The sequence below is a fragment of the Lates calcarifer genome, linkage group LG7_1 (genome assembly GCF_001640805.2).
Source record: "Lates calcarifer isolate ASB-BC8 linkage group LG7_1, TLL_Latcal_v3, whole genome shotgun sequence".
In the NCBI taxonomy this organism is placed as follows: Eukaryota; Metazoa; Chordata; class Actinopteri; family Centropomidae; genus Lates; species Lates calcarifer.
Window position 1 is genome coordinate 3,056,485 of NC_066839.1, and position 26,791 is coordinate 3,083,275.

Below are 26,791 nucleotides of genomic sequence, written 5' to 3' on the forward strand. Positions count from 1 at the left end.
GGAAGTGGGGTTTGTGGTCTTTGTTTCTCATTATTAAATTAACTGTGCAGTTTTACACCTGAAAGAATCGATGAAATAAGAAACATGAGTGATTTCACAGTAGAAAAACAGTCAGTGTTTGCAGAAGAGAGGGTCAGTTAATTGTTGGGAGTATAAGATGCTGAAGATGTTTCACCATCTCATTCATCACATTATCTTTACGTCGTACTCAGATGTTGCTTGTGTTGTGTTCACTGTGATGTGCTTTCAGGAAACACAATGACTGAATGTTACTAAACTGTATTTCTACAGGGACTGAGCTTAAACCCTGCAGAGACTCTTGAATCTAACTTTGTCCTTCAACAGAGAAGAAGAACAAAGAACAGATTCAACTGGATTTGATGTGAATGAAATTAAATTATTAGTTCAGTATTAATTCACAGTTATTATGTTGTCTTCACTGTGTAGACTGATCCTGAACATGGTGTTTCCTACGCCTCCATCAGCTACACCAAGAACACCAAGAGTAAAGCTCGGGTAAGCTGTCTGATTGGTTATACCTGATGATTTGATTTTTTGTTTTTTGTTCTTTGTGAAGCCCTCACTACACAGCAGCGCCACCATCAGACCAACATGTCAACTTCACAACATATTTCATCATCTGATCAGCAGATAAAAGCTGCAGAAAAGTGAACATTTCAGTTGTTAGATGTCAGAAACATCAGGACTTCCTGAACTCCTGTCAGCTGATGTTGTGTTAAGTTTATGTGTTGTACTGTTTCCTCCCAGGTTCAGGGTGATGATGGTGAAGGTGGTGCAGTGACCTACAGCACTGTGAAAGCCTCCTCCTCTTCTGCTGGAGCCTCCATTGATCTCAGCAACCTCTATGCTACCATCAAGTAACCAAACAAATAACATGTTACTTATTAAATATAGCATTATATTTTTATAACAACTGCATGATTGTTTAGCTCATAGATTTAAAATGTTAAGAGTTATGATGAGGATGATCTTAATAGTTTCTCATATTGTTTCTTTTCTTGGCTTAGTTTTGGTAAAATGACAACACAGTTACAAAATGTTAAATCAATACATTATAACTGGCTGATAACTGATGTCCATTACAGTGGACACAGGCTCTGAATCTTATTCAATGTTTAACAGTATCAGCTGTATGAGACATGAAGTCATTGAGAGAGTTGAGACGCCATCTAGAGGTGAACAGTGTGAAAAAGGGGAACAGACATGATATAAACTGTACTCTTCATACTGTGTCCCCACATTGGCACAATGAGGATTTTTAAATCTGTTCATGAAATATTTTACTCATGTCCACATTTTCTCTGATTTATTGTAAATTATTTACAGAATGGTTTAACATATTTTAAGTATGAATCATATTTTTGTTTTTAGTGTTTTAAGTGTTTTTCCGTGTATTGGTTTGTGGGAACTAATGAAGGCCTTACAACGATTGGCCTGAAGTCACATGACCATAAACCCAACCCATCCTTATAAGAGCCCCATTGGCTGATGTGTATGTGGATGCATGTGATTGGTTGTTTTTGAATTTTTCTACTTTACAGCTTCCTTATCTAAATGTTATCTGTAGTATGTTATTAGAATGACTTTGATGAAGGACACAAGCTGGAACATGCTGGTCTGACAATAAAGTTGTTCTATAAACTACAAGTGTTGCTGGAGTTTTGACCTCTTTAATGGGAACTAATAGACAGACCAACCAAACCACAAGCTCACGTCACCACAGACGTAACTGCTCACTGAAGGTAAAGAGACAGCACTGTCTGCAGGCCTGCAGGTTTTTAACAAGGTTGAGTCAAACCTTTTTGTAGCCTCAACTGATTTTCAGGAAAAATCTAATTCTACTGGTAAATTTCTTCTTTGGAATCAGGTGATCATTTCACCACAATTACCTGTTTGTCTTTTGACTGTTTCTGTCAGCGCTGTAGGTTTTCCAAATTTAAAGTTTTAATCATCAGAACAAACCACCAGACCTCTGCTGCTGTGTCCACATTCACACCTAAACATTTCCCATTACTCATTCAATGCAAAGTAAAGGTGCAGAACAGAAACTAAGACCTCACTGACCACTGAACCACCAACATGTCTCATCAGTTTATTTTAACTTTGTTTCACTGGCCTTGAAAAAGTCGAGCTCATCAGAGGAGGTGATGTTTTGGATTGACAGGCTCAATACTGTGGAGCCCACAGGCCTTAATGAGAGCTTTAGTTTCAAACCTTTCTCATGACAGTGTTTGGATCTTGATGTATGATGCAGTGTTTGTGTTGTTGTGTTTCTGTTCTCTAGACTAGATTGTACTTTGTCAGAGTTCTTGTTCTTTTACTCGGCCCTTGTGGCTGTTTGGGAGGACACAGGCCTTTTGGGATCAGTCTGCTGCTCACCTGTGTTCAATCAGGTCTTTGTCTTGATAACACCTTTCTCTTTACTCTGTTCATGTTGTGGCTGAATCTCATCAGCCATGGGCCCTCCATTGATCTGATTTGTTCAGGCACATCTCACAGATTTGGATTGGGATCTGGGAAGTTTGGAGGTTGATGCCTTGGATTCTTTGTCGTGTTCTTTGAGCCATTTCTGAGTCATTTTTGTGGTGTGGAGGGAGCATTGTCCTGCTGGAGGAGGCCACTGCCACAGAGAACTGCCTTTGCTTGTGATTGGTCTGCAACAATGTTTAGGTATGTGACGCATGGAAAAGGACCAGTTTTTCCCACCAGAACATTGTATTGTAAAAAGGTGATCTATGTTATTTACTTCACCTGTCAGTTGTTTTAATGTTGTGGCTGATCAGTGTGTGATTCTGCAAAAAAGTAACAAATCATTTAACACATCAACATGAACTGACCTGCTACTACAGGTGTTCAAAAATAGAAGTGTGGGAACCTGATGCTTGGAATTTAAAGATAGTTCAGTCAGATGTTCACCAACATGTTCTGATGTTCATCAGGTCATCATTAGAGGGTAACACCTCCAGAGCTCTGCTGCTGTTGTTCTCACTGTGAACAACAGGACATGTGGTTTAACATGCTGCAAATAGACCGTGAGACCAGACACAGTGTGAACCTGTTGGTTTGCACGGTGCAGTGTTGTGCATTAGTGGTGGTGATATTAATAAATAGTGTGTTTAAGGCAGTTTAGTCTGTGTAGCAACTGATTTTACATTTTGACCTGAAGAGGTTTTTTTACATAAACCTTTTTACAGTTTTATGTTTTTAATATGTACAAGAGATGACAAGCTAATACCTGACAAAAACAGCAAACACAGACTGAAGTCACCATGAGGAAGTGACACGTCACTCATCACAGGAAGTAGAGGCTGAATTCATCTTTAAGAATAAACCACCTCACAGACTTTGACAGTTGAGAGTCTGAGAACAAGAGACTGACAAAGTAGGAGAGAGACAGAGAAACATGATGGCTGAATTCACATGGATTCAAATGTCTTTATTTCTGATCCTGGTGCTTCAGTTTACAGGTAAGGACACATGGAACACACATTAAATCAACATCACACAACTGCATTAATATTACTCATGGTACTTTATTATGGATTGTCTTGTTTAATCAGACAGTCTAGACTGTGAGTGAGTTTAATGGACTCTTTGAAACCAAGGACGAGACACATTTGTAAATTTCTATTGTTTCTAAAATTACTGTCACATTAAGTCAGATTTTTATTTCAATTCATTTTTCATATTTCTCTCTTTGTCAACAGCAGCAAATGGACAAAACCCTTCAGTCTTCACTGTCAGAGTTGGAGATGAAGTCACTTTGTCCTGTGGACATGTGAGAGATGATCAGGATCAATGTGACAGAACTACCTGGATCTTCACTAGTTCAAGAAGCAGATCAACAGTACATCTGTTTGAACTTGGGAAGATTCATGAAGCAGCCAAATCTAAATCAGACAGACTGAGTGTCACAGAGAACTGTTCTCTGGTTATAAAGAAGGTCACAGTTGAGAATGCTGGTTATTACAACTGCAGACAGTTTTACAGATCAGGACAACAAGGTCCAGATGCTCTGGTTGAACTGTCTGTTGTTACCAGTGAGTATTTCCATCATAATGTTTTCAGCTCAAACTGTCTTGTTAGAACAAAATACTGAAACATTACAATAATTCTGATTACAGTGATGAAGTTCATTTTACTCTTGTTGTCTTTCTCTCACAATATCTCCATCTTCACCAGTGACTGAACATGAGGACGATGATAAGATCAACTTGACCTGCTCTGTGTTTCCATATGGAGGCTGTAAATACACAGTAGAGTGGCTGAAGGATGATTTCACAGTAATGGAGACATCACATCATTCCTGTTCAGCCTCTGTGAACATTAAAACATCTCACCTGACTGAGATTCAGAATTACAATGCATTAAAGTGTAAAGTGACAGATAGAGACACTGGAAAAGCAGAGTATTTTATCTTCAGCCTTCAGACCTCAAAGGAGAAAACAGGTGAGAATATGATGAGCTGTTTAAATCATTTCAAACTGACATGTATAATTACACACATCATTGTTCATTTGACAGATGTGAAGTTTGAATATTGAACCATTGTTTGTCATGTGTTTGTTGCAGATGTTAAACATGAAGTATGTTTTCACTGAACAGTTTATTGACTTTTATTTGTTCAGATGATCCAACAACAACAACAACAACTACTACTACTACTACTACTACTGCTGCTACTACTACTGCTACTACTACTACTACTACTACTACTGGTGCTACTACTACTACTGCTACTACAGCAACAACAACAACAGCCACAGCAGCAACCATGAGAGAGAGAACATCAGAAGGGACAAATAAAAAAACCTCCACAAACGTTAACCCAACAAAACCACAAGGTAGAGACTGAACCTCTCTCTCTCTCTCTCTCTCTCTCTCTCTCTCTCTCTCTCTCTCTCTCTCTCTCTCTCTCTCTCTCTCTCTCTCTCTCTCTCTCTCGGCTGTGGGTGGAGATATTCTCTCATTCACTCCATCAGTGGCTTTGTTAAACAGTTGTAATCCTCTTCACAGTATTATCAGCTTTATGTCTCTTTATCATAAACTATGATGAGTTATTGAAGTGTAAAGTGACAGATATTGACTCTGGAAAAGTGCAGCAGTTTAACTTCAGCTCTCAGAGCTCAGGTGAGAAAACAGGTGAGAATATGATGAGCTGTTTGAATCATTTCAACCTTGTGAATAAAATCACACAGAACTTTTCTTTATTTCAGGGATTTGAAGTTTACTTTGTCACATTTTAACATGAGGTGTTTTCTCACTGTTCACATTGTATTTGTTCAGGTGAGGATGGAAGTGGAGTGAGAACAACAATCAAACCAGGGACATCAGGAGGAAAAAACAACACAACATCTGCAAACAACAATCCACAACCACAAGGTAATGTCTCTCTCTCTCTCTCTCTCTCTCTCTCTCTCTCTCTCTCTCTCTCTCTCTCTCTCTGTGGGAGGAGATATGTCTGATACAGGAAAAACATTTCTGACTGATAATAACAGACATTTGATGTTTGTCAGTTAAAATATTACAGATACAGAGACAGTAAATGAACATGATCATAAACAGCTCATCATCTCAACACCACTGACTATTTTTATCTCTTCTAAATTCTCTCTCCAGGTTGGTGGTGGTGGTGGCTCATCGTTGTAGCTGGAGGTTTAGCAGCACTCATAATATCTGTTGTTGTGTTCGTCAGATGGAAGAAAACTAGAGGTGAGAACATTTGCAGGTGAAACATTTAGATGAAAAATAAACTTTCACTGTAAAAGCTAAACTCAACTCTTTTTTCTTTTCAGGGAACCAAAGACAGACGGATGGAAACATGGTGAGTTTTAAATCTGAATGATCACATGTTAATACAGTTATGGTTTTAGAAATGGAAGTGGGGTTTGTGGTCTTTGTTTCTCATTATTAAATTAACTGTGCAGTTTTACACCTGAAAGAATCGATGAAATAAGAAACATGAGTGATTTCACAGTAGAAAAACAGTCAGTGTTTGCAGAAGAGAGGGTCAGTTAATTGTTGGGAGTATAAGATGCTGAAGATGTTTCACCATCTCATTCATCACATTATCTTTACGTCGTACTCAGATGTTGCTTGTGTTGTGTTCACTGTGATGTGCTTTCAGGAAACACAATGACTGAATGTTACTAAACTGTATTTCTACAGGGACTGAGCTTAAACCCTGCAGAGACTCTTGAATCTAACTTTGTCCTTCAACAGAGAAGAAGAACAAAGAACAGATTCAACTGGATTTGATGTGAATGAAATTAAATTATTAGTTCAGTATTAATTCACAGTTATTATGTTGTCTTCACTGTGTAGACTGATCCTGAACATGGTGTTTCCTACGCCTCCATCAGCTACACCAAGAACACCAAGAGTAAAGCTCGGGTAAGCTGTCTGATTGGTTATACCTGATGATTTGATTTTTTGTTTTTTGTTCTTTGTGAAGCCCTCACTACACAGCAGCGCCACCATCAGACCAACATGTCAACTTCACAACATATTTCATCATCTGATCAGCAGATAAAAGCTGCAGAAAAGTGAACATTTCAGTTGTTAGATGTCAGAAACATCAGGACTTCCTGAACTCCTGTCAGCTGATGTTGTGTTAAGTTTATGTGTTGTACTGTTTCCTCCCAGGTTCAGGGTGATGATGGTGAAGGTGGTGCAGTGACCTACAGCACTGTGAAAGCCTCCTCCTCTTCTGCTGGAGCCTCCATTGATCTCAGCAACCTCTATGCTACCATCAAGTAACCAAACAAATAACATGTTACTTATTAAATATAGCATTATATTTTTATAACAACTGCATGATTGTTTAGCTCATAGATTTAAAATGTTAAGAGTTATGATGAGGATGATCTTAATAGTTTCTCATATTGTTTCTTTTCTTGGCTTAGTTTTGGTAAAATGACAACACAGTTACAAAATGTTAAATCAATACATTATAACTGGCTGATAACTGATGTCCATTACAGTGGACACAGGCTCTGAATCTTATTCAATGTTTAACAGTATCAGCTGTATGAGACATGAAGTCATTGAGAGAGTTGAGACGCCATCTAGAGGTGAACAGTGTGAAAAAGGGGAACAGACATGATATAAACTGTACTCTTCATACTGTGTCCCCACATTGGCACAATGAGGATTTTTAAATCTGTTCATGAAATATTTTACTCATGTCCACATTTTCTCTGATTTATTGTAAATTATTTACAGAATGGTTTAACATATTTTAAGTATGAATCATATTTTTGTTTTTAGTGTTTTAAGTGTTTTTCCGTGTATTGGTTTGTGGGAACTAATGAAGGCCTTACAACGATTGGCCTGAAGTCACATGACCATAAACCCAACCCATCCTTATAAGAGCCCCATTGGCTGATGTGTATGTGGATGCATGTGATTGGTTGTTTTTGAATTTTTCTACTTTACAGCTTCCTTATCTAAATGTTATCTGTAGTATGTTATTAGAATGACTTTGATGAAGGACACAAGCTGGAACATGCTGGTCTGACAATAAAGTTGTTCTATAAACTACAAGTGTTGCTGGAGTTTTGACCTCTTTAATGGGAACTAATAGACAGACCAACCAAACCACAAGCTCACGTCACCACAGACGTAACTGCTCACTGAAGGTAAAGAGACAGCACTGTCTGCAGGCCTGCAGGTTTTTAACAAGGTTGAGTCAAACCTTTTTGTAGCCTCAACTGATTTTCAGGAAAAATCTAATTCTACTGGTAAATTTCTTCTTTGGAATCAGGTGATCATTTCACCACAATTACCTGTTTGTCTTTTGACTGTTTCTGTCAGCGCTGTAGGTTTTCCAAATTTAAAGTTTTAATCATCAGAACAAACCACCAGACCTCTGCTGCTGTGTCCACATTCACACCTAAACATTTCCCATTACTCATTCAATGCAAAGTAAAGGTGCAGAACAGAAACTAAGACCTCACTGACCACTGAACCACCAACATGTCTCATCAGTTTATTTTAACTTTGTTTCACTGGCCTTGAAAAAGTCGACTTCTTCAGAGGAGGTGATGTTTTGGATTGACAGGCTCAATACTGTGGAGCCCACAGGCCTTAATGAGAGCTTTAGTTTCAAACCTTTCTCATGACAGTGTTTGGATCTTGATGTATGATGCAGTGTTTGTGTTGTTGTGTTTCTGTTCTCTAGACTAGATTGTACTTTGTCAGAGTTCTTGTTCTTTTACTCGGCCCTTGTGGCTGTTTGGGAGGACACAGGCCTTTTGGGAGCAGTCTGCTGCTCACCTGTGTTCAATCAGGTCATTGTCTTGATAACACCTTTCTCTTTACTCTGTTCATGTTGTGGCTGAATCTCATCAGCCATGGGGCCTCCATTGATCTGGTTTGTTCAGGCACATCTCACAGATTTGGATTGGGATCTGGGAAGTTTGGAGGTTGATGCCTTGGATTCTTTGTCGTGTTCTTTGAGCCATTTCTGAGTCATTTTTGTGGTGTGGAGGGAGCGTTGTCCTGCTGGAGGAGGCCACTGCCACAGAGAACTGCCTTTGCTTGTGACTGGTCTGCAACAATGTTTAGGTATGTGACACATGGAAAAGGACCAATTTTTCCCAGCAGAACATTGTATTGTAACAAGATAATCTATGTTATTTAATTCACCTGTTAGTTGTTTTAATGTTGTGGCTGATCAGTGTTTGATTCTGCAAAAAAGTACCAAATCATTTAACACATCAACATGAACTGACCTGCTACTACAGGTGTTCAAAAATAGAAGTGTGGGAACCTGATGCTTGGAATTTAAAGATAGTTCAGTCAGACGTTCACCAACGTGTTAACCACTTGTTTTTCTGATGTTCATCAGGTCATCATTAGAGGGTAACACCTCCAGAGCTCTGCTGCTGTTGTTCTCACTGTGACCAACAGGACATGTAGTTTAACATGCTGCAAATAGACCGTGAGACCAGACACAGTGTGAACCTGTTGGTTTGCACGCTGCAGTGTTGAGCATTAGTGGTGGTGATATTAATAAATAGTGTGTTTAAAGCAGTTTAGTCTGTGTAGCAGCTGATTTTACATTTTGACCTGAAGTTTCTTTTTTTTAAACAATAAAACAAAATCTCTATATGTACAAGAGATGACAAGCTAATACCTGACAAAAACAGCAAACACAGACTGAAGTCACCATGAGGAAGTGACACGTCACTCATCACAGGAAGTAGAGGCTGAATTCATCTTTAAGAATAAACCACCTCACAGACTTTGACAGTTGAGAGTCTGAGAACAAGAGACTGACAAAGTAGGAGAGAGACAGAGAAACATGATGGCTGAATTCACATGGATTCAAATGTCTTTATTTCTGATCCTGGTGCTTCAGTTTACAGGTAAGGACACATGGAACACACATTAAATCAACATCACACAACTGCATTAATATTACTCATGGTACTTTATTATGGATTGTCTTGTTTAATCAGACAGTCTAGACTGTGAGTGAGTTTAATGGACTCTTTGAAACCAAGGACGAGACACATTTGTAAATTTCTATTGGATCTAAAATTACTGTCACATTAAGTCAGATTTTTATTTCAATTCATTTTTCATATATCTCTCTTTGTCAACAGCAGCAAATGGACAAAACCCTTCAGTCTTCACTGTCAGAGTTGGAGATGAAGTCACTTTACCTTGTGAAAATGTGAGAGACGATCAGGATCAATGTGACAGAACTACCTGGATCTTCAGTGGTTTAAGAACCACATCATCAGTACCTCTGTTTGAACATGGGAAGATTCATAAAGACGCCAAATCTAAATCAGACAGACTGAGTGTCACAGAGAACTGTTCTCTGGTTATAAAGAAGGTCACAGTTGAGGATGTTGGTCTTTACACCTGCAGACAGTTTGACAGATCAGGACAACAACAAGGTCCAGATGTTGTGGTTGATCTGTCTGTTGTTACCAGTGAGTATTTCCATCATAATGTTTTCAGCTCAAACTGTCTTGTTAGAACAAAATACTGAAACATTACAATAATTCTGATTACAGTGATGAAGTTCATTTTACTCTTGTTGTCTTTCTCTCACAATATCTCCATCTTCACCAGTGACTGAACATGAGGACGATGATAAGATCATCTTGACCTGCTCTGTGTTTCCATATGGAGACTGTAAATACACAGTAGAGTGGCTGAAGGATGATTTCACAGTAATGGAGACATCACATCATTCCTGTTCAGCCTCTGTGAACATTAAAACATCTCACCTGACTGATCAGTATTACAAATTATTGCAGTGTAAAGTGACAGATATTTACAGTAAAATAGTTCAGGTGTTTATCTTCAGCCTTCAGACCTCAAAGGAGAAAACAGGTGAGAATATGATGAGCTGTTTGAATCATTTCAAACTGACATGTATAATTACACACATCATTGTTCATTTGACAGATATGAAGTTTGAATATTGAACCATTGTTTGTCATGTGTTTGTTGCAGATGTTAAACATGAAGTATGTTTTCACTGAACAGTTTATTGACTTTTATTTGTTCAGATGATCCAACAACAACAACAACAACTGCTACTACTACTACTGCTGCTACTACTACTACTGCTACTACTACTACTGCTACTGCTACTACTACTACTACTACTACTACTACAGCAACAACAACAACAGCCACAGCAGCAACCATGAGAGAGAGAACATCAGAAGGCACAAATAAAAAAAACCTCCACAAACGTTAACCCAACAAAACCACAAGGTAGAGACTGAACCTCTCTCTCTCTCTCTCTCTCTCTCTCTCTCTCTCTCTCTCTCTCTCTCTCTCTCTCTCTCTCTCTCTCTCTCTCTCTCTCTCCTCTTTTGTTAAAGTACGACTGTCAGAGCAACAACATTTCTAAAATATTACAGATACAGAGACAGTAAATGAACATGATCATAAACAGCTCATCATCTCAACACCACTGACTATTTTTATCTCTTCTAAATTCTCTCTCCAGGTTGGTGGTGGCGGCTCATCATTGTAGCTGGAGGTTTAGCAGCACTCATAATATCTGTTGTTACAGTCAACGTGTGGACAAGAAGTAAAGGTGACAACATTCACACATGAAACTGTTTGAAACAAAAAGTTGAATAAAGCTGGATTTTTCCTGTTGAAGCTGAAGTCGACACTGTGTTGTTTTCACAGGTGAATAATGATGAAGATGAAGATGATGGTCCAGTCAACTATGAAAACGTTGGAGACCCTTCTGCTTCTGTCAGACACTGATCAACATCAACTCACCACAGAAATGAGTCCACTGCTGTTAAATATCATCTCAAATCAACACAGCTCCTAAAGTCTGTATTTCTGATCACACAACAATCATCACAACTGGAAATTTGGACGATTCAATGTGTTAAATCACAAGTTTAGATACCCAGCCTTCCCTGAAATCACCTGTCAGCCTATTAACCACACCCAGGAAGTTCTATAACCCCTCCTCCTTTGGCCTGCAGGCCCTTTTCCCTCCAAACCAACCAAGACAACAAAGACAACTACTGTGAGTGAAATAATGGACTTTCAATCCTAATGTTTAGTTCCCTTATAACAGTTATTTTCTTCTTGTTTCCTTGTTGCATCTTTTTGTCTGGGTTGTTGAATGTTTGTTTCTGTTACATTACATTAGATTCCTGTGTTAATATGCTGAAGATGATGAGACATACAGAAATAGTGGATGTGTTGTTGTTTCACTGGCCTTGAAAAAGTCGAGCTCATCAGAGGAGGTGATGTTTTGGATTGACAGGCTCAATACTGTGGAGCCCACAGGCCTTAATGAGAGCTTTAGTTTCAAACCTTTCTCATGACAGTGTTTGGATCTTGATGTATGATGCAGTGTTTGTGTTGTTGTGTTTCTGTTCTCTACACTAGATTGTACTTTGTCAGAGTTCTTGTTCTTTTACTTGGAAATTCATGTCTTATTGAACTTCTTTAAATTCCAGATGCAAAGTTTAGCTGTGAGTAGAAGCTGCAACAGTGACACTCAGTGTACAGAGGAGAACATTGCAGTTGACTTAGTTAAACACTGGTGTTAACATGTGTGTCCTTATGTGTGTTGTATGTGTATGTATTTGGCTTTAACAGACTTTGAGTCTTAATGAAATCTGTAATAATCTTCTCTTTGTTATGGCTGATGATGACAACATTTGTAAATAAAGTTTTTATTTTCAGTTTTATCATGTGTGTTGTTGTTTTCTCTCTCTCTCTCTTTGAATGGAGGGAGTGACTGGCTGAGCGGTCATGAGTGTGTTTCTACCTTTTTTCTGCTTCTGTAATTGTTGTAAATAGTGTGTAGGTGTTTTACTGGTAGTGGTGTGTATATGGGGAGTTTAGGGTCTTGAATTTGTGTGTTTGTGGTCAGTCAGTGTTTTTATGGAGTTGACTGATCTGATCAAGAAGCATGGTGTTAAGATCTCCACTGCTTTCTCTTGCTCAGTGGAGGACTGTTAGTGTGGCAGTGGGGAAAGTTGTTGGTTATGGCAGCGTTAAATCAGCTGCTGGGATGAACAGAGTCGATGTGATTTTAGTGGATGATGATGAAAAGACAAACAAAGTCCTGATCATGAATAATCTGGCAGCATCAACTCTTTGGCACAGGTTCAAATGTATGGAGCCCCCTGCTGGTCTGTTACAGAAAGTGCAGTCCATCATGGTTCATCAGTGAACTTTACCTGGGCAGCAGAGTAGCAGCTTTTAGATTACACTTTATCCAACGTTACCTCACAGGAAATGATGATGTGGTCTGGAAACAAATAATGAGCAGCATTTTAAGGACAGAGGTTCAGGTTTAGATGCATCCTTGTTTTTAATGAACTGTAGTTTTATAATTAAATGTGAGACTTGCCTCCATTTTATCAGAGACTTTTTAGAACATTGACTCTTTTTAAATGGAACAGACTGGAACCTGCATCTTCACTGTTTTGGCCTCTGGAGGAGGCTCTGATTGAGGAGCAACTGATGTTAAACAAGAGATCAGGTGATGTGCAGTGGAGGATCCAGCAGGGGGCGCTGGCTGTCAACAGCTTTGTTTCTAACATCGATCCCACAGTGTCCAGTAAATGTCCTTTCTGCCAAGAACCAGAAACAGTTTTTCACTGTAGTGAGAGTTGGTGTGAAAGTGTTTTTATTTTTGCTGCTGGCTGCAACAAAATGAATGTAAAGAAGTGTGAGCTGTTAAACTTTGTGGTGGGACAGGCCAAACTGTCTGTTTCTAAAAGCAGGAAGAATCAGGTAGAAGGTGTTTGAGGTGAGGAGCTGCTCTCTCTCTCTCTCTCTCTCTCTCTCTGTCAAACACACAGATCACAACACTGAACCTCAGACCACACTACAGGTTCGTCTCTGCTCAGCTCTCCACTTCCTGTTCTCTCACCTCTTCCCTCTGTTGGGTTGGACAGCTCTGTTTGCACTGGGCTATATATATATATATATATATATATAATTTTGCATAAAGCTCCTCATAACAAACCATTTCTAATCAACATGAACAGAGCTGCTGCTACATGTGTTCAAAGTGGGAGTGTGGGAACTTGATGCTCCACCTCCAGGAAATCAAAGACAGTTCAGACACTCATCAGTGTGTGAAGCACTTTGTGTTTCAGATGTATATTTGGTCATTAGAGGGTAAAACCTCCAGATCTCTGCTACTGTCGTCATATTCTCACCAAAACAGCTCCGCCTCAGTTCTCAGAAAACAAATGACTTCAGAGACACAATGAGGAACCAACAGGTCTCAGATCAGTAAAATATCATCTTATCTGTGATCTGTCCAGCTGCTACAGTATCACCATGTTGCACCATGAACATCAAGAGTCAGATTCTGGAGGACGAGGAGTTTGACTCTTCACCTGTCTGTTCATGTGAGCTGTCAAACACCATGAATCCTGTCTGTTTCTGATAAACACTGTGGAAAGAAAAGAAGAGCTGCATTAATGCAGACAGTTATTTACACATTCAGCTCCCACAGCCCTCCTTTTCTTCTTTTCATGTGGTCTAACGTGCTACATGGCACAAATAGACAGTGTTCATCAGGTCATCATTAGAGGGTAACACCTCCAGAGCTCTGCTGCTGTTGTTCTCACTGTGAACAACAGGACATGTGGTTTAACATGCTGCAAATAGACCGTGAGACCAGACACAGTGTGAACCTGTTGATTTGCATGGTGCAGTGTTGTGCATTAGTGGTGATGATGAATAAACCTGATCAAGAAATGATCTACTGTTGTCCTCACTGTAAATCACTGTAGATAAGATGGTCAGTGAAATGCACTGAACATAAACACATTTTAATATGTACAAGAGATGACAAGCTAATACCTGACAAAAACAGCAAACACAGACTGAAGTCACCATGAGGAAGTGACACGTCACTCATCACAGGAAGTAGAGGCTGAATTCATCTTTAAGAATAAACCACCTCACAGACTTTGACAGTTGAGAGTCTGAGAACAAGAGACTGACAAAGTAGGAGAGAGACAGAGAAACATGATGGCTGAATTCACATGGATTCAAATGTCTTTATTTCTGATCCTGGTGCTTCAGTTTACAGGTAAGGACACATGGAACACACATTAAATCAACATCACACAACTGCATTAATATTACTCATGGTACTTTATTATGGATTGTCTTGTTTAATCAGACAGTCTAGACTGTGAGTGAGTTTAATGGACTCTTTGAAACCAAGGACGAGACACATTTGTAAATTTCTATTGGATCTAAAATTACTGTCACATTAAGTCAGATTTTTATTTCAATTCATTTTTCATATATCTCTCTTTGTCAACAGCAGCAAATGGACAAAACCCTTCAGTCTTCACTGTCAGAGTTGGAGATGACGTCACTTTACCTTGTGAAAATGTGAGAGACGATCAGGATCAATGTGACAGAACTACCTGGATCTTCACTGGTTTAAGAACCACATCATCAGTACCTCTGTTTGAACATGGGAAGATTCATAAAGACGCCAAATCTAAATCAGACAGACTGAGTGTCACAGAGAACTGTTCTCTGGTTATAAAGAAGGTCACAGTTGAGGATGTTGGTCTTTACACCTGCAGACAGTTTGACAGATCAGGACAACAACAAGGTCCAGATGTTGTGGTTGATCTGTCTGTTGTTACCAGTGAGTATTTCCATCATAATGTTTTCAGCTCAAACTGTCTTGTTAGAACAAAATACTGAAACATTACAATAATTCTGATTACAGTGATGAAGTTCATTTTACTCTTGTTGTCTTTCTCTCACAATATCTCCATCTTCACCAGAGACTGAACATGAGGACGATGATAAGATCATCTTGACCTGCTCTGTGTTTCCATATGGAGGCTGTAAATACACAGTAGAGTGGCTGAAGGATGATTTCACAGTAATGGAGACATCACATCATTACTGTTCAGCCTCTGTGAACATTAAAACATCTCACCTGACTGATCAGTATTACAAATTATTGCAGTGTAAAGTGACAGATATTTACAGTAATATAGTTCAGGTGTTTATCTTCAGCCTTCAGACCTCAAAGGAGAAAACAGGTGAGAATATGATGAGCTGTTTAAATCATTTCAAACTGACATGTATAATTACACACATCATTGTTCATTTGACAGATGTGAAGTTTGAATATTGAACCATTGTTTGTCATGTGTTTGTTGCAGATGTTAAACATGAAGTATGTTTTCACTGAACAGTTTATTGACTTTTATTTGTTCACATCCAACAACAACAACAACTACTACTGCTACTACTACTACTACTGCTACTACTACTACTACTACTACTACTACAGCAACAACAACAACAGCCACAGCAGCAACCATGAGAGAGAGAACATCAGAAGGGACAAATAAAAAAACCTCCACAAACGTTAACCCAACAAAACCACAAGGTAGAGACTGAACCTCTCTCTCTCTCTCTCTCTCTCTCTCTCTCTCTCTCTCTCTCTCTCGGCTGTGGGTGGAGATATTCTCTCATTCACTCCATCAGTGGCTTTGTTAAACAGTTGTAATCCTCTTCACAGTATTATCAGCTTTATGTCTCTTTATCATAAACTATGATGAGTTATTGAAGTGTAAAGTGACAGATATTGACTCTGGAAAAGTGCAGCAGTTTAACTTCAGCTCTCAGAGCTCAGGTGAGAAAACAGGTGAGAATATGATGAGCTGTTTGAATCATTTCAACCTTGTGAATAAAATCACACAGAACTTTTCTTTATTTCAGGGATTTGAAGTTTACTTTGTCACATTTTAACATGAGGTGTTTTCTCACTGTTCACATTGTATTTGTTCAGGTGAGGATGGAAGTGGAGTGAGAACAACAATCAAACCAGGGACATCAGGAGGAAAAAACTACACAACATCTGCAAACAACAATCCACAACCACAAGGTAATGTCTCTCTCTCTCTCTCTCTCTCTCTCTCTCTCTCTGTGGGAGGAGATATGTCTGATACAGGAAAAACATTTCTGCCTGATAATAACAGACATTTGATGTTTGTCAGTTAAAATATTACAGATACAGAGACAGTAAATGAACATGATCATAAACAGCTCATCATCACAACACCACTGACTATTTTTATCTCTTCTAAATTCTCTCTCCAGGTTGGTGGTGGTGGTGGCTCATCGTTGTAGCTGGAGGTTTAGCAGCACTCATAATATCTGTTGTTGTGTTCGTCAGATGGAAGAAAACTAGAGGTGAGAACATTAACAGGTGAAACATTAAGATGAAAAATAAACTTTCTCACCTCAACTCTTTTTTCTTTTCAGGGAACCAAAGACAGACGGATGGAAACATGGTGAGTTTTAAATCTGAATGATCACATGTTAATACAGTTATGGTTTTACAAATGGAAGTGGGGTTTGTGGTCTTTGTTTCTCATTATTAACTGTTAGTTAGTTACTGAACTAATTATTAGTTCAGTATTAATTCACAGTCATGATGTTGTCTTCACTGTGTAGACTGATCGTGAACGTGGTGTTTCCTACGCCTCCATCAGCTACACCAAGAAGACCAAGAGTAAAGCTCGGGTAAGCTGTCTGATTGGTTATACCAGATGATTTGATTTTTTGTTTTTTGTTCTTTGTGAAGCCCTCACTACACAGCAGCGCCACCATCAGACCAACATGTCAACTTCACAACATATTTCATCATCTGATCAGCAGATAAAAGCTGCAGAAAAGTGAACATTTCAGTTGTTAGATGTCAGAAACATCAGGACTTCCTGAACTCCTGTCAGCTGATGTCGTGTTAAGTTTATGTGTTGTACTGTTTCCTCCCAGGTTCAGGGTGATGATGGTGAAGGTGGTGCAGTGACCAACAGCACTGTGAAAGCCTCCTCCTCTTCTGCTGGAGCCTCCATTGATCCCTACAACATCTATGCTAATATCAACTATCCAAACAAATAACATGTTACTTATTAAATATAGCATTATATTTTTATAACAACTGCATGATTGTTTAGCTCATAGATTTAAAATGTTAAGAGTTATGATGAGGATGATCTTAATAGTTTCTCATATTGTTTCTTTTCTTGGCTTAGTTTTGGTAAAATAACGACACAGTTACAAAATGTTAAATCAATACATTATAACTGGCTGATAACTGATGTCCATTACAGTGGACACAGGGTCTGAATCTTATTCAGTGTTTAACAGTATCAGCTGTATGAGACATGAAGTCATTGAGAGAGTTGAGACGCCATCTAGAGGTGAACAGTGTGAAAAAGGGGAACAGACATGATATAAACTGTACTCTTCATACTGTGTCCCCACATTGGCACAATGAGGATTTTTAAATCTGTTCATGAAATATTTTACTCATGTCCACATTTTCTCTGATTTGTTGTAAATTATTTACAGAATGGTTTAACATATTTTGAGTATGAATTATATTTTAGTTTTTAGTGTTTTAAGTGTTTTTCTGTGTATTGGTTTGTGGTAACTAATGAAGGCCTTACAACGATTGGCCTGAAGTCACATGACCATAAACTCAACCCATCCTTATAAGAGCCCCATTGGCTGATGTGTATGTGGATGCATGTGATTGGTTGTTTTTGAATTTTTGAATTCAGCCTATTAGCCACACCCAGGAAGTTCTATAACCCCTCCTCCTTTGGCCTGCAGGCCCTTTTCCCTCCAAACCAACCAAGACAACAAAGACAACTACTGTGAGTGAAATAATGGACTTTCAATCCTAATGTTTAGTTCCCTTATAACAGTTATTTTCTTCTTGTTTCATTGTTGCATCTTTTTGTCTGGGTTGTTGAATGTTTGTTTCTGTTACATTACATTAGATTCCTGTGTTAATATGCTGAAGATGATGAGACATACAGAAATAGTGGATGTGTTGTTGATTCACTGGCCTTGAAAAAGTCGAGCTCATCAGAGGAGGTGATGTTTTGGATTGACAGGCTCAATACTGTGGAGCCCACAGGCCTTAATAAGAGCTTTAGTTTCAAACCTTTCTCATGACAGTGTTTGGATCTTGATGTATGATGCAGTGTTTGTGTTGTTGTGTTTCTGTTCTCTACACTAGATTGTACTTTGTCAGAGTTCTTGTTTTTTTACTTGGAAATTCATGTCTTATTGAACTTCTTTAAATTCCAGATGCAAGGTCCACCAGCATCATAGTTTATGATGCTGGTGTTAACATGTGTGTCCTTATGTGTGTTGTATGTGTATGTATTTGGCTTTAACAGACTTTGAGTCTTAATGAAATCTGTAATAATCTTCTCTTTGTTATGGCTGATGATGACAACATTTGCAAATAAAGTTTTTATATTCAACTTTATCATGTTTGTTGTTGTTTTCTCTCTCTCTCTCTCTGAATGGAGGGAGTGACTGGCTGAGCAGTCACGAGTGTGTTTCTACCTTTTTTCTTTTTCTGTAAATGTTGTAAATAGTGTGTAGGTGTTTTACTGGTAGTGGTGTGTATATGGGGAGTTTAGGGTCTTAAGGAGTGTGTGTGTGTGTGTGTTTATGGTCAGTCAGTGTTTTTTCAGTGTTACCTGCATCACGGACTACATAAACTTCCTGCCTACAAAGAAGGTGCTGTGTTTCTCCAATAACAAACCCTGGGTGAGCCCAGAATTAAAAACTCTGTTGAACGAGAAGAAGCAGGTTTTTAACACTGGGAATAAGGAGGAGATGAAGAGGGTGCAGAAGGAGCTGAGGAGGGAGATAAGAAGGGGCAACGACAGCTACAGGAGGAAGCTGGAGGAGCGCCTTCAGGGGAAGAACACCAGAGAGGTCTGGAGAGGCCTAAAAGGAAGTTTAGGATGATCAAGGTGAGGAAGGCTACGGGCCCTGATGGCATCAGTGCCAGACTGCTCAAGGACTGTTCAGATCAGCTCTGTGGGGTTTTTCTGCACATCTTCAACTTGAGCCTCCGTCTGGAGAGAAAACATCCTGCGTGGTCCCAGTTCCAAAGACTGCACATCCCAGTGAATCGAAACACTTCAGGCCAGTAGTCCTAACCTGTCACCCGATGAAGACAATGGAGAGGATCGTCCTGAGCCACGTCCAACACCTGGTGAGTGATGTGACGGATCCCCTCAGTTCGCCTTCAAACCTGGCATTGGTGTGGAAGACGCTGTCATCTACCTGCTGCACAGATGCCTTTCACACCTGGAGAACACTGCGAGCACTGTGAGGGTCACCTTCTTCGACTTCTCCAGTGCATTCAGCAACATCCAACCATCTCTGCTCAGGGGGAAGCTGGAAGGAGCTGGAGTGGACTGTAACCTGGCTGCTTGGACCACCGACTACCTCACCAACAGACCACAGCATGTGAGGCTTCAAGACTGTCTGTCTGATGTGGTGGTCTGCAGCATGGAGACCCCGCAGGGTACAGTACTGTCCCCCTTCCTCTTCACCCTGTACACATCGGACTTCAGACACAACACTGACAGTTGCCATCTCCAGAAGTTCTCCGACGACACAGCCATTGTTGGGTTTGTCTCAGGGGAACGATCTGGAGTACAGGGAGGTCATCACTAACTTTGTCGACTAGTGTTGTAAGAACAATCTGCACATCAACCGCAGAAAGACGAAGGAGGTGGTGATCGACTTCAGCAGGAAGTCACCTCTCACTGCACCAGTGAACATCCAGGGTTTGGACATTGAGATCGTGAAGGGGTACAAATACCTGGGACTGGTCTCACCACACCAACGCCCTGTACAAGAAGGGCCAGAGTCGTCTCCACCTGCTGAGAAGACTGAGGTCCTTCGGAGTGTGCAGGTCACTGCTAAGGACTTTCTATGACTCTGTGGTGGCCTCTGCCATCTTTTATGCAGTGGTCTGCTGGAGCAGTGGATGCTCAGAGAGAGACAGGAAGAGACTGAAGAAGCTGGTCAGACGGGCCGGCTCTGTCCTGGACTGCTCTCTGGACTCCATTGAAGAGGTAGGTGAGAGGAGGATGTTGGCCAAGCTGACGTCTATCATGGACAACCTCTCCCATCCCCTGCATGAGACTTTGGGAGACCTGAGTAGCTCCTTCAGTAAAACACTGCTGCATCCACAGTGCAAGAAGGAGCTCTACCGCAGGTCATTTACTCCAACAGCCATCAGACTGTACAACACCAGTCTGACCCAACAATAAACCTGCAATCTGGACTCCACTTTCTGGTCACTTTATTTGCACATACTTCTTCATCTACCTCACTGATTATCACCATTTTCCTATATTACAAACTGCACTTTTCTGTTTATTACAGAGACCTTTAATGCTGATTGCTGCACTTTAATTTTTTTTACCCTTCTGTGTCTTTTTTTAATTGTTATCTTTTCTTTTTCAATTTTTGTCACTCTTGTCTTTTGCTGCTGTAAAATGTAAATTGGGGATAAATAAAGTCTATCTCATCTTATCTTATCTTTTAAGGAGTTGAGCAATCTGATCAAGAAGCATGGTGTTAAGATCTCCACTGCTTTCTCTTGCTCAGTGGAGGACTGTTAGTGTGGCAGTGGGGAAAGTTTTTGGTTATGGCAGCGTTAAATCAGCTGCTGGGATGAACAGAGTCATTGTGATTTAAGTGGATGATGATGAAAAGACAAACAAACAAAGTCCTGATCATGAATAATCTGGCAGCATCAACTCTTTGGCACAGGTTCAAATGTATGGAGCCCCCTGCTGGTCTGTTACAGAAAGTGCAGTTCATCATGGTTCATCAGTGAACTTTACCTGGGCAGCAGAGTAGCAGCTTTTAGATTACACTTTATCCAACGTTACCTCACAGGAAATGATGATGTGGTCTGGAAACAAATAATGAGCAGCATTTTAAGGAGAGAGGTTCAGGTTTAGATGCATCCTTGTTTTTAATGAACTGTAGTTTTATAATTAAATGTGAGACTTGCCTCCATTTTATCAGAGACTTTTTAGAACATTGACTCTTTTTAAATGGAACAGACTGGAACCTGCATCTTCACTGTTTTGGCCTCTGGAGGAGGCTCTGATTAAGGAGCAACTGATGTTAAACAAGAGATCAGGTGATGTGCAGTGGAGGATCCAGCAGGGGGCGCTGGCTGTCAACAGCTTTGTTTCTAACATCAATCCCACAGTGTCCAGTAAATGTCCTTTCTGCCAAGAACCAGAAACAGTTTTTCACTGTAGTGAGAGTTGGTGTGAAAGTGTTTTTATTTTTGCTGCTGGCTGCAACAAAATGAATGTAAAGAAGTGTGAGCTGTTAAACTTTGTGGTGGGACAGGCCAAACTGTCTGTTTCTAAAAGCAGGAAGAATCAGGTAGAAGGTGTTTGAGGTGAGGAGCTGCTCTCTCTCTCTCTCTCTCTCTCTCTCTGTCAGACACACAGATCACAACACTGAACCTCAGACCACACTACAGGCTCGTCTCTGCTCAGCTCTCCACTTCCTGTTCTCTCACCTCTTCCCTCTGTTGGGTTGGACAGCTCTGTTTGCACTGGGCTCTGACATTCGTCTAAACAACATATGAATAAATCCAAAATGACAAGAAAATGCACAGAACTGCAGTAGATAGTTCCTCATAACAAACCATTTCTAAACAACCACACAATGCCTCAGACCAGTAAAATATCATCTTATCTGTGATCTTTCCAGCTGCTACAGTATCACCATGTTGCACCATGAACATCAAGAGTCAGATTCTGGAGGACGAGGAGTTTGACTCTTCACCTGTCTGTTCATGTGAGCTGTCAAACACCATGAATCCTGTCTGTTTCTGATAAACACTGTGGAAAGAAAAGAAGAGCTGCATTAATGCAGACAGTTATTTACACATTCAGCTCCCACAGCCCTCCTTTTCTTCTTTTCATGTGGTCTAACGTGCTACATGGCACAAATAGACAGTGTTCATCAGGTAATCATTAGAGGGTAACACCTCCAGAGCTCTGCTGCTGTTGTTCTCACTGTGAACAACAGGACCTGTGGTTTAACATGCTGCAAATAGACCGTGAGACCAGACACAGTGTGAACCTGTTGATTTGCACAGTGCAGTGTTGTGCATTAGTGGTGGTGATATTAATAAATAGTGTTTAAGGCAGTTTAGTCTGTGTAGCAGCTGATTTTACATTTTGACCTGAAGAGGGTTTTTTTATGTTTTTAATATGTACAAGAGATGACAAGCTAATACCTGACAAAAACAGCAAACACAGACTGAAGTCACCATGAGGAAGTGACACGTCACTCATCACAGGAAGTAGAGGCTGAATTCATCTTTAAGAATAAACCACCTCACAGACTTTGACAGTTGAGAGTCTGAGAACAAGAGACTGACAAAGTAGGAGAGAGACAGAGAAACATGATGGCTGAATTCACATGGATTCAAATGTCTTTATTTCTGATCCTGGTGCTTCAGTTTACAGGTAAGGACACATGGAACACACATTAAATCAACATCACACAACTGCATTAATATTACTCATGGTACTTTATTATGGATTGTCTTGTTTAATCAGACAGTCTAGACTGTGAGTGAGTTTAATGGACTCTTTGAAACCAAGGACGAGACACATTTGTAAATTTCTATTGGATCTAAAATTACTGTCACATTAAGTCAGATTTTTATTTCAATTCATTTTTCATATTTCTCTCTTTGTCAACAGCAGCAAATGGACAAAACCCTTCAGTCTTCACTGTCAGAGTTGGAGATGAAGTCACTTTACATTGTGAAAATGTGAGAGATGATCAGGATCAATGTGACAGTTCTACCTGGATCTTCACTGATTCAAGAAGCAGATCAACAGTAACTCTGTTTGAACTTGGGAAGATTCACAGAGCAGCCAAATCTAAATCAGACAGACTGAGTGTCACAGAGAACTGTTCTCTGGTTATAAAGAAGGTCACAGTTGAGGATGCTGGTTATTACACCTGCAGACAGTTTGACAGATCAGGACAACAAGGTCCAGATGCTCAGGTTGTTCTGTCTGTTGTTACCAGTGAGTATTTCCATCATAATGTTTTCAGCTCAAACTGTCTTGTTAGAACAAAATACTGAAACATTACAATAATTCTGATTACAGTGATGAAGTTCATTTTACTCTTGTTGTCTTTCTCTCACAATATCTCCATCTTCACCAGTGACTGAACATGAGGACGATGATAAGATCAACTTGACCTGCTCTGTGTTTCCATATGGAGGCTGTAAATACACAGTAGAGTGGCTGAAGGATGATTTCACAGTAATGGAGACATCACATCATTCCTGTTCAGCCTCTGTGAACATTAAAACATCTCACCTGAATGAGATTCAGAATTACAATGCATTAAAGTGTAAAGTGACAGATACAGACACTGGAAAAGCAGAGCATTTTATCTTCAGCCTTCAGACCTCAAAGGAGAAAACAGGTGAGAATATGATGAGCTGTTTAAATCATTTCAAACTGACATGTATAATTACACACATCATTGTTCATTTGACAGATGTGAAGTTTGAATATTGAACCATTGTTTGTCATGTGTTTGTTGCAGATGTTAAACATGAAGTATGTTTTCACTGAACAGTTTATTAACTTTTATTTGTTCAGATGATCCAATAACAACAACAACAACTACTGCTACTACAACTACTACTACTACTACTACTGCTACTACTACTACTACTGCTGCTACTACTACTACTACTACTGCTGCTACTACTACTGCTACTACTACAGCAACAACAACAACAGCAACCATGAGAGAGAGAACATCAGAAGGGACAAATAAAAAAACCTCCACAAACGTTAACCCAACAAAACCACAAGGTAGAGACTGAACCTCTCTCTCTCTCTCTCTCTCTCTCTCTCTCTCTCTCTCTCTCTCTCTCTCTCTCTCTCTCTCTCTCTCTCTCTCTCTCTCTCTCGGCTGTGGGTGGAGATATTCTCTCATTCACTCCATCAGTGGCTTTGTTAAACAGTTGTAATCCTCTTCACAGTATTATCAGCTTTATGTCTCTTTATCATAAACTATGATGAGTTATTGAAGTGTAAAGTGACAGATATTGACTCTGGAAAAGTGCAGCAGTTTAACTTCAGCTCTCAGAGCTCAGGTGAGAAAACAGGTGAGAATATGATGAGCTGTTTGAATCATTTCAACCTTGTGAATAAAATCACACAGAACTTTTCTTTATTTCAGGGATTTGAAGTTTACTTTGTCACATTTTAACATGAGGTGTTTTCTCACTGTTCACATTGTATTTGTTCAGGTGAGGATGGAAGTGGAGTGAGAACAACAATCAAACCAGGGACATCAGGAGGAAAAAACTACACAACATCTGCAAACAACAATCCACAACCACAAGGTAATGTCTCTCTCTCTCTCTCTCTCTCTCTCTCTCTCTCTCTCTCTCTCTCTCTCTCTCTCTCTCTCTCTGAGTGTGTTTTGGAGTGTGAGCGGAGGAGTTGGATGAAATTGAGTATTTTCTCTCTTTCTGTTTCATTTTTCTGTATTATTTTCGGTGGTGCGTGTTTATGAATGTAGGTGTTCTAGTTTAATTTCGTTTTTGTTGGTTTCTCTCAGTTAGTTTAGTGTTTGTTTGTTTGTTCTTTGTTTGTCAGCCTCGCTCTGAGGAGCTGAGCATGGCGTCCAGCAGCGCCTTCTCCAGGCTGACAGGAAGCACGGTATTAAAACCGGAGCTGGCTCTCCGTGCAGTGTGGAGGAGGTAGCACTGGCTGTGGGGGAAATAATCGGGCACGGCTCTGTGAAGTCCGCTGCTCGTATGAACAGTGCGGTGGTTCTGTTCCTGGAAAAGGTGGAACAGGTGAACAGGTTGGTGGAGACGGGCATCACGGTGAATGGGATGTTTGAGCCGGTGATCCCACTGACACAGCCGGCCACAAAAATCACTTTGTCAAACGTGCCACCTTTTATAAGTGATGAGTTCCTGATCAAAGAACTATCGAGACATGGGAAGGTGGTGTCCCCGATAAGGAAAGTGCTATCGGGCTGTAAGTCTCCCCTGCTGAGACACGTGGTGTCTCACCGCAGGCAGCTCTTCATGCTGCTTAACAACAAGAATGAAGAGTTTGATTACCGCTTCCGAGTCCGTGTGGACGACTTTGATTACATTTTGTTTGCAACATCATCCTCTGTAAAATGCTTTGGATGTGGTGAAGAGGGACATTTAATCAAGGCCTGTCCTAACCGCGCTTCCCCCCTGTCCCCCCGAGCGCGGCTGGCGCCGCTGCTGCCGCTGGACCGTCCGCTCCGGCGGCGGGGCGGGCGGTGGCCGCTGCCGCTGCCGTTGGCCGACCCGTTCCGGCGGCGAGGCGTGCGGCTGCGGTGACCGCTGCCGCGGTGCGAGGGAAAGATGCAGGAGCTGCAGAGAAACAACAGGCTACAGAGATGCAGAGCCAGGTTGAAAAGAGCACTGAGGTGAGTGGTGAGGAGGAGGTGGGAGGTGAAACGGGTGAGGTGACTGGTAAAGGTGAGGTGACAGGTAAGGCTAGGGTGAGAGGTGATACTTCAGATGAAGTGGCTGGTGATTTGGTGAAGGCTGTGGGTGAAACAGGTGTAGGGAGAGAGGCAGGTAAGGTTCCTGGTGAAGTGGGCATGAAAAACCAAAGGGCAGGTGAACTTGGGGAGGTGGGTGAACCAGGTGAGGTGGAAGAGGCAGGTGAGGCTGTAGGTGAGTTGGGTGAGGTTAGTAAAGTAACAGATGAGCTGTGTGAAGGAGTTGAGGTCGCTGGTGACCAGGGTGAAGCAGGTAAGAAAGGAGAGGTAGGTGAGGTGACAGGTGAGTCATGTGAGGCAGGTAAAGTAACAGGTGAGCTGTGTGAGGAGAACACAGGGGCTGAGGCTGAGGAGATGGAGGCCTGTGAGGCTGGGGGGAAGTCTGCTCCTCTTAAACAGCGCAGTAAGAGGAGAAACATGGTGAGCGTGGAGGTCGGGGGTAAAGCCGGACGTCTGGCAGGTAAAGCGAGTGCTGCAGAGAACAGAGCAGCTCTGTCTGACAGCAGTGACACTGAAGGCTGTGTGTCTGACAGCAGTGACCTGTCTCACACTCAGCAGGCTGCTGCTCAGGTCTATCCTGCAAATACACTCAAGTCCTTTCTGCAGCAGACCAAAGGGATGAGGAATCTTATGTTAGAGCAGTACTTCCCTGACATGCAGGGTTTCTATAAGTCAGCCAGATATATCATCAAACACAGAGCTGAGTCAGAGCTGACAGACCAGGAAATATTCACACTGAAAAAACTGATCATTAAAGTCAGAAAACAACTCGTCTCTTAATGATGATGAAAGAACAGATTTTATTTCTATTTATTTCTTTGATTGTTTTTAGTCTTGTTCTTAACATCTTCATCAT

General features: G+C 40.6%; 1 protein-coding gene across 24 annotated transcripts in view; it reads left to right on the top strand.

Annotated features, from left to right (window-relative positions):
- LOC108887501 (uncharacterized) overlaps positions 1–26,791 on the top strand; it is a 63,880-nt gene that overhangs the window by 31,114 nt on the left and 5,975 nt on the right. For 3 of the 24 annotated variants that reach the window (XM_051071716.1, XM_051071714.1, XM_051071709.1), the window contains exon 8: positions 6,346–6,414. In XM_051071716.1, the coding sequence (XP_050927673.1) occupies positions 6,346–6,414 (69 nt within the window). Of the gene's footprint in view, positions 1–768; positions 1,764–4,746; positions 4,866–5,307; positions 5,404–5,640; positions 5,734–5,816; positions 5,846–6,345; positions 6,415–6,666; positions 7,662–8,373; positions 8,823–9,141; positions 9,393–14,263; positions 14,588–14,827; positions 15,164–15,305; positions 15,570–15,823; positions 15,923–16,324; positions 16,421–16,635; positions 16,729–16,800; positions 16,830–16,992; positions 17,062–17,313; positions 18,427–26,791 lie in introns of those variants that run through there. The other 21 variants (XR_007813589.1, XR_007813584.1, XM_051071717.1 and 18 more) reach the window with 18 other exon arrangements.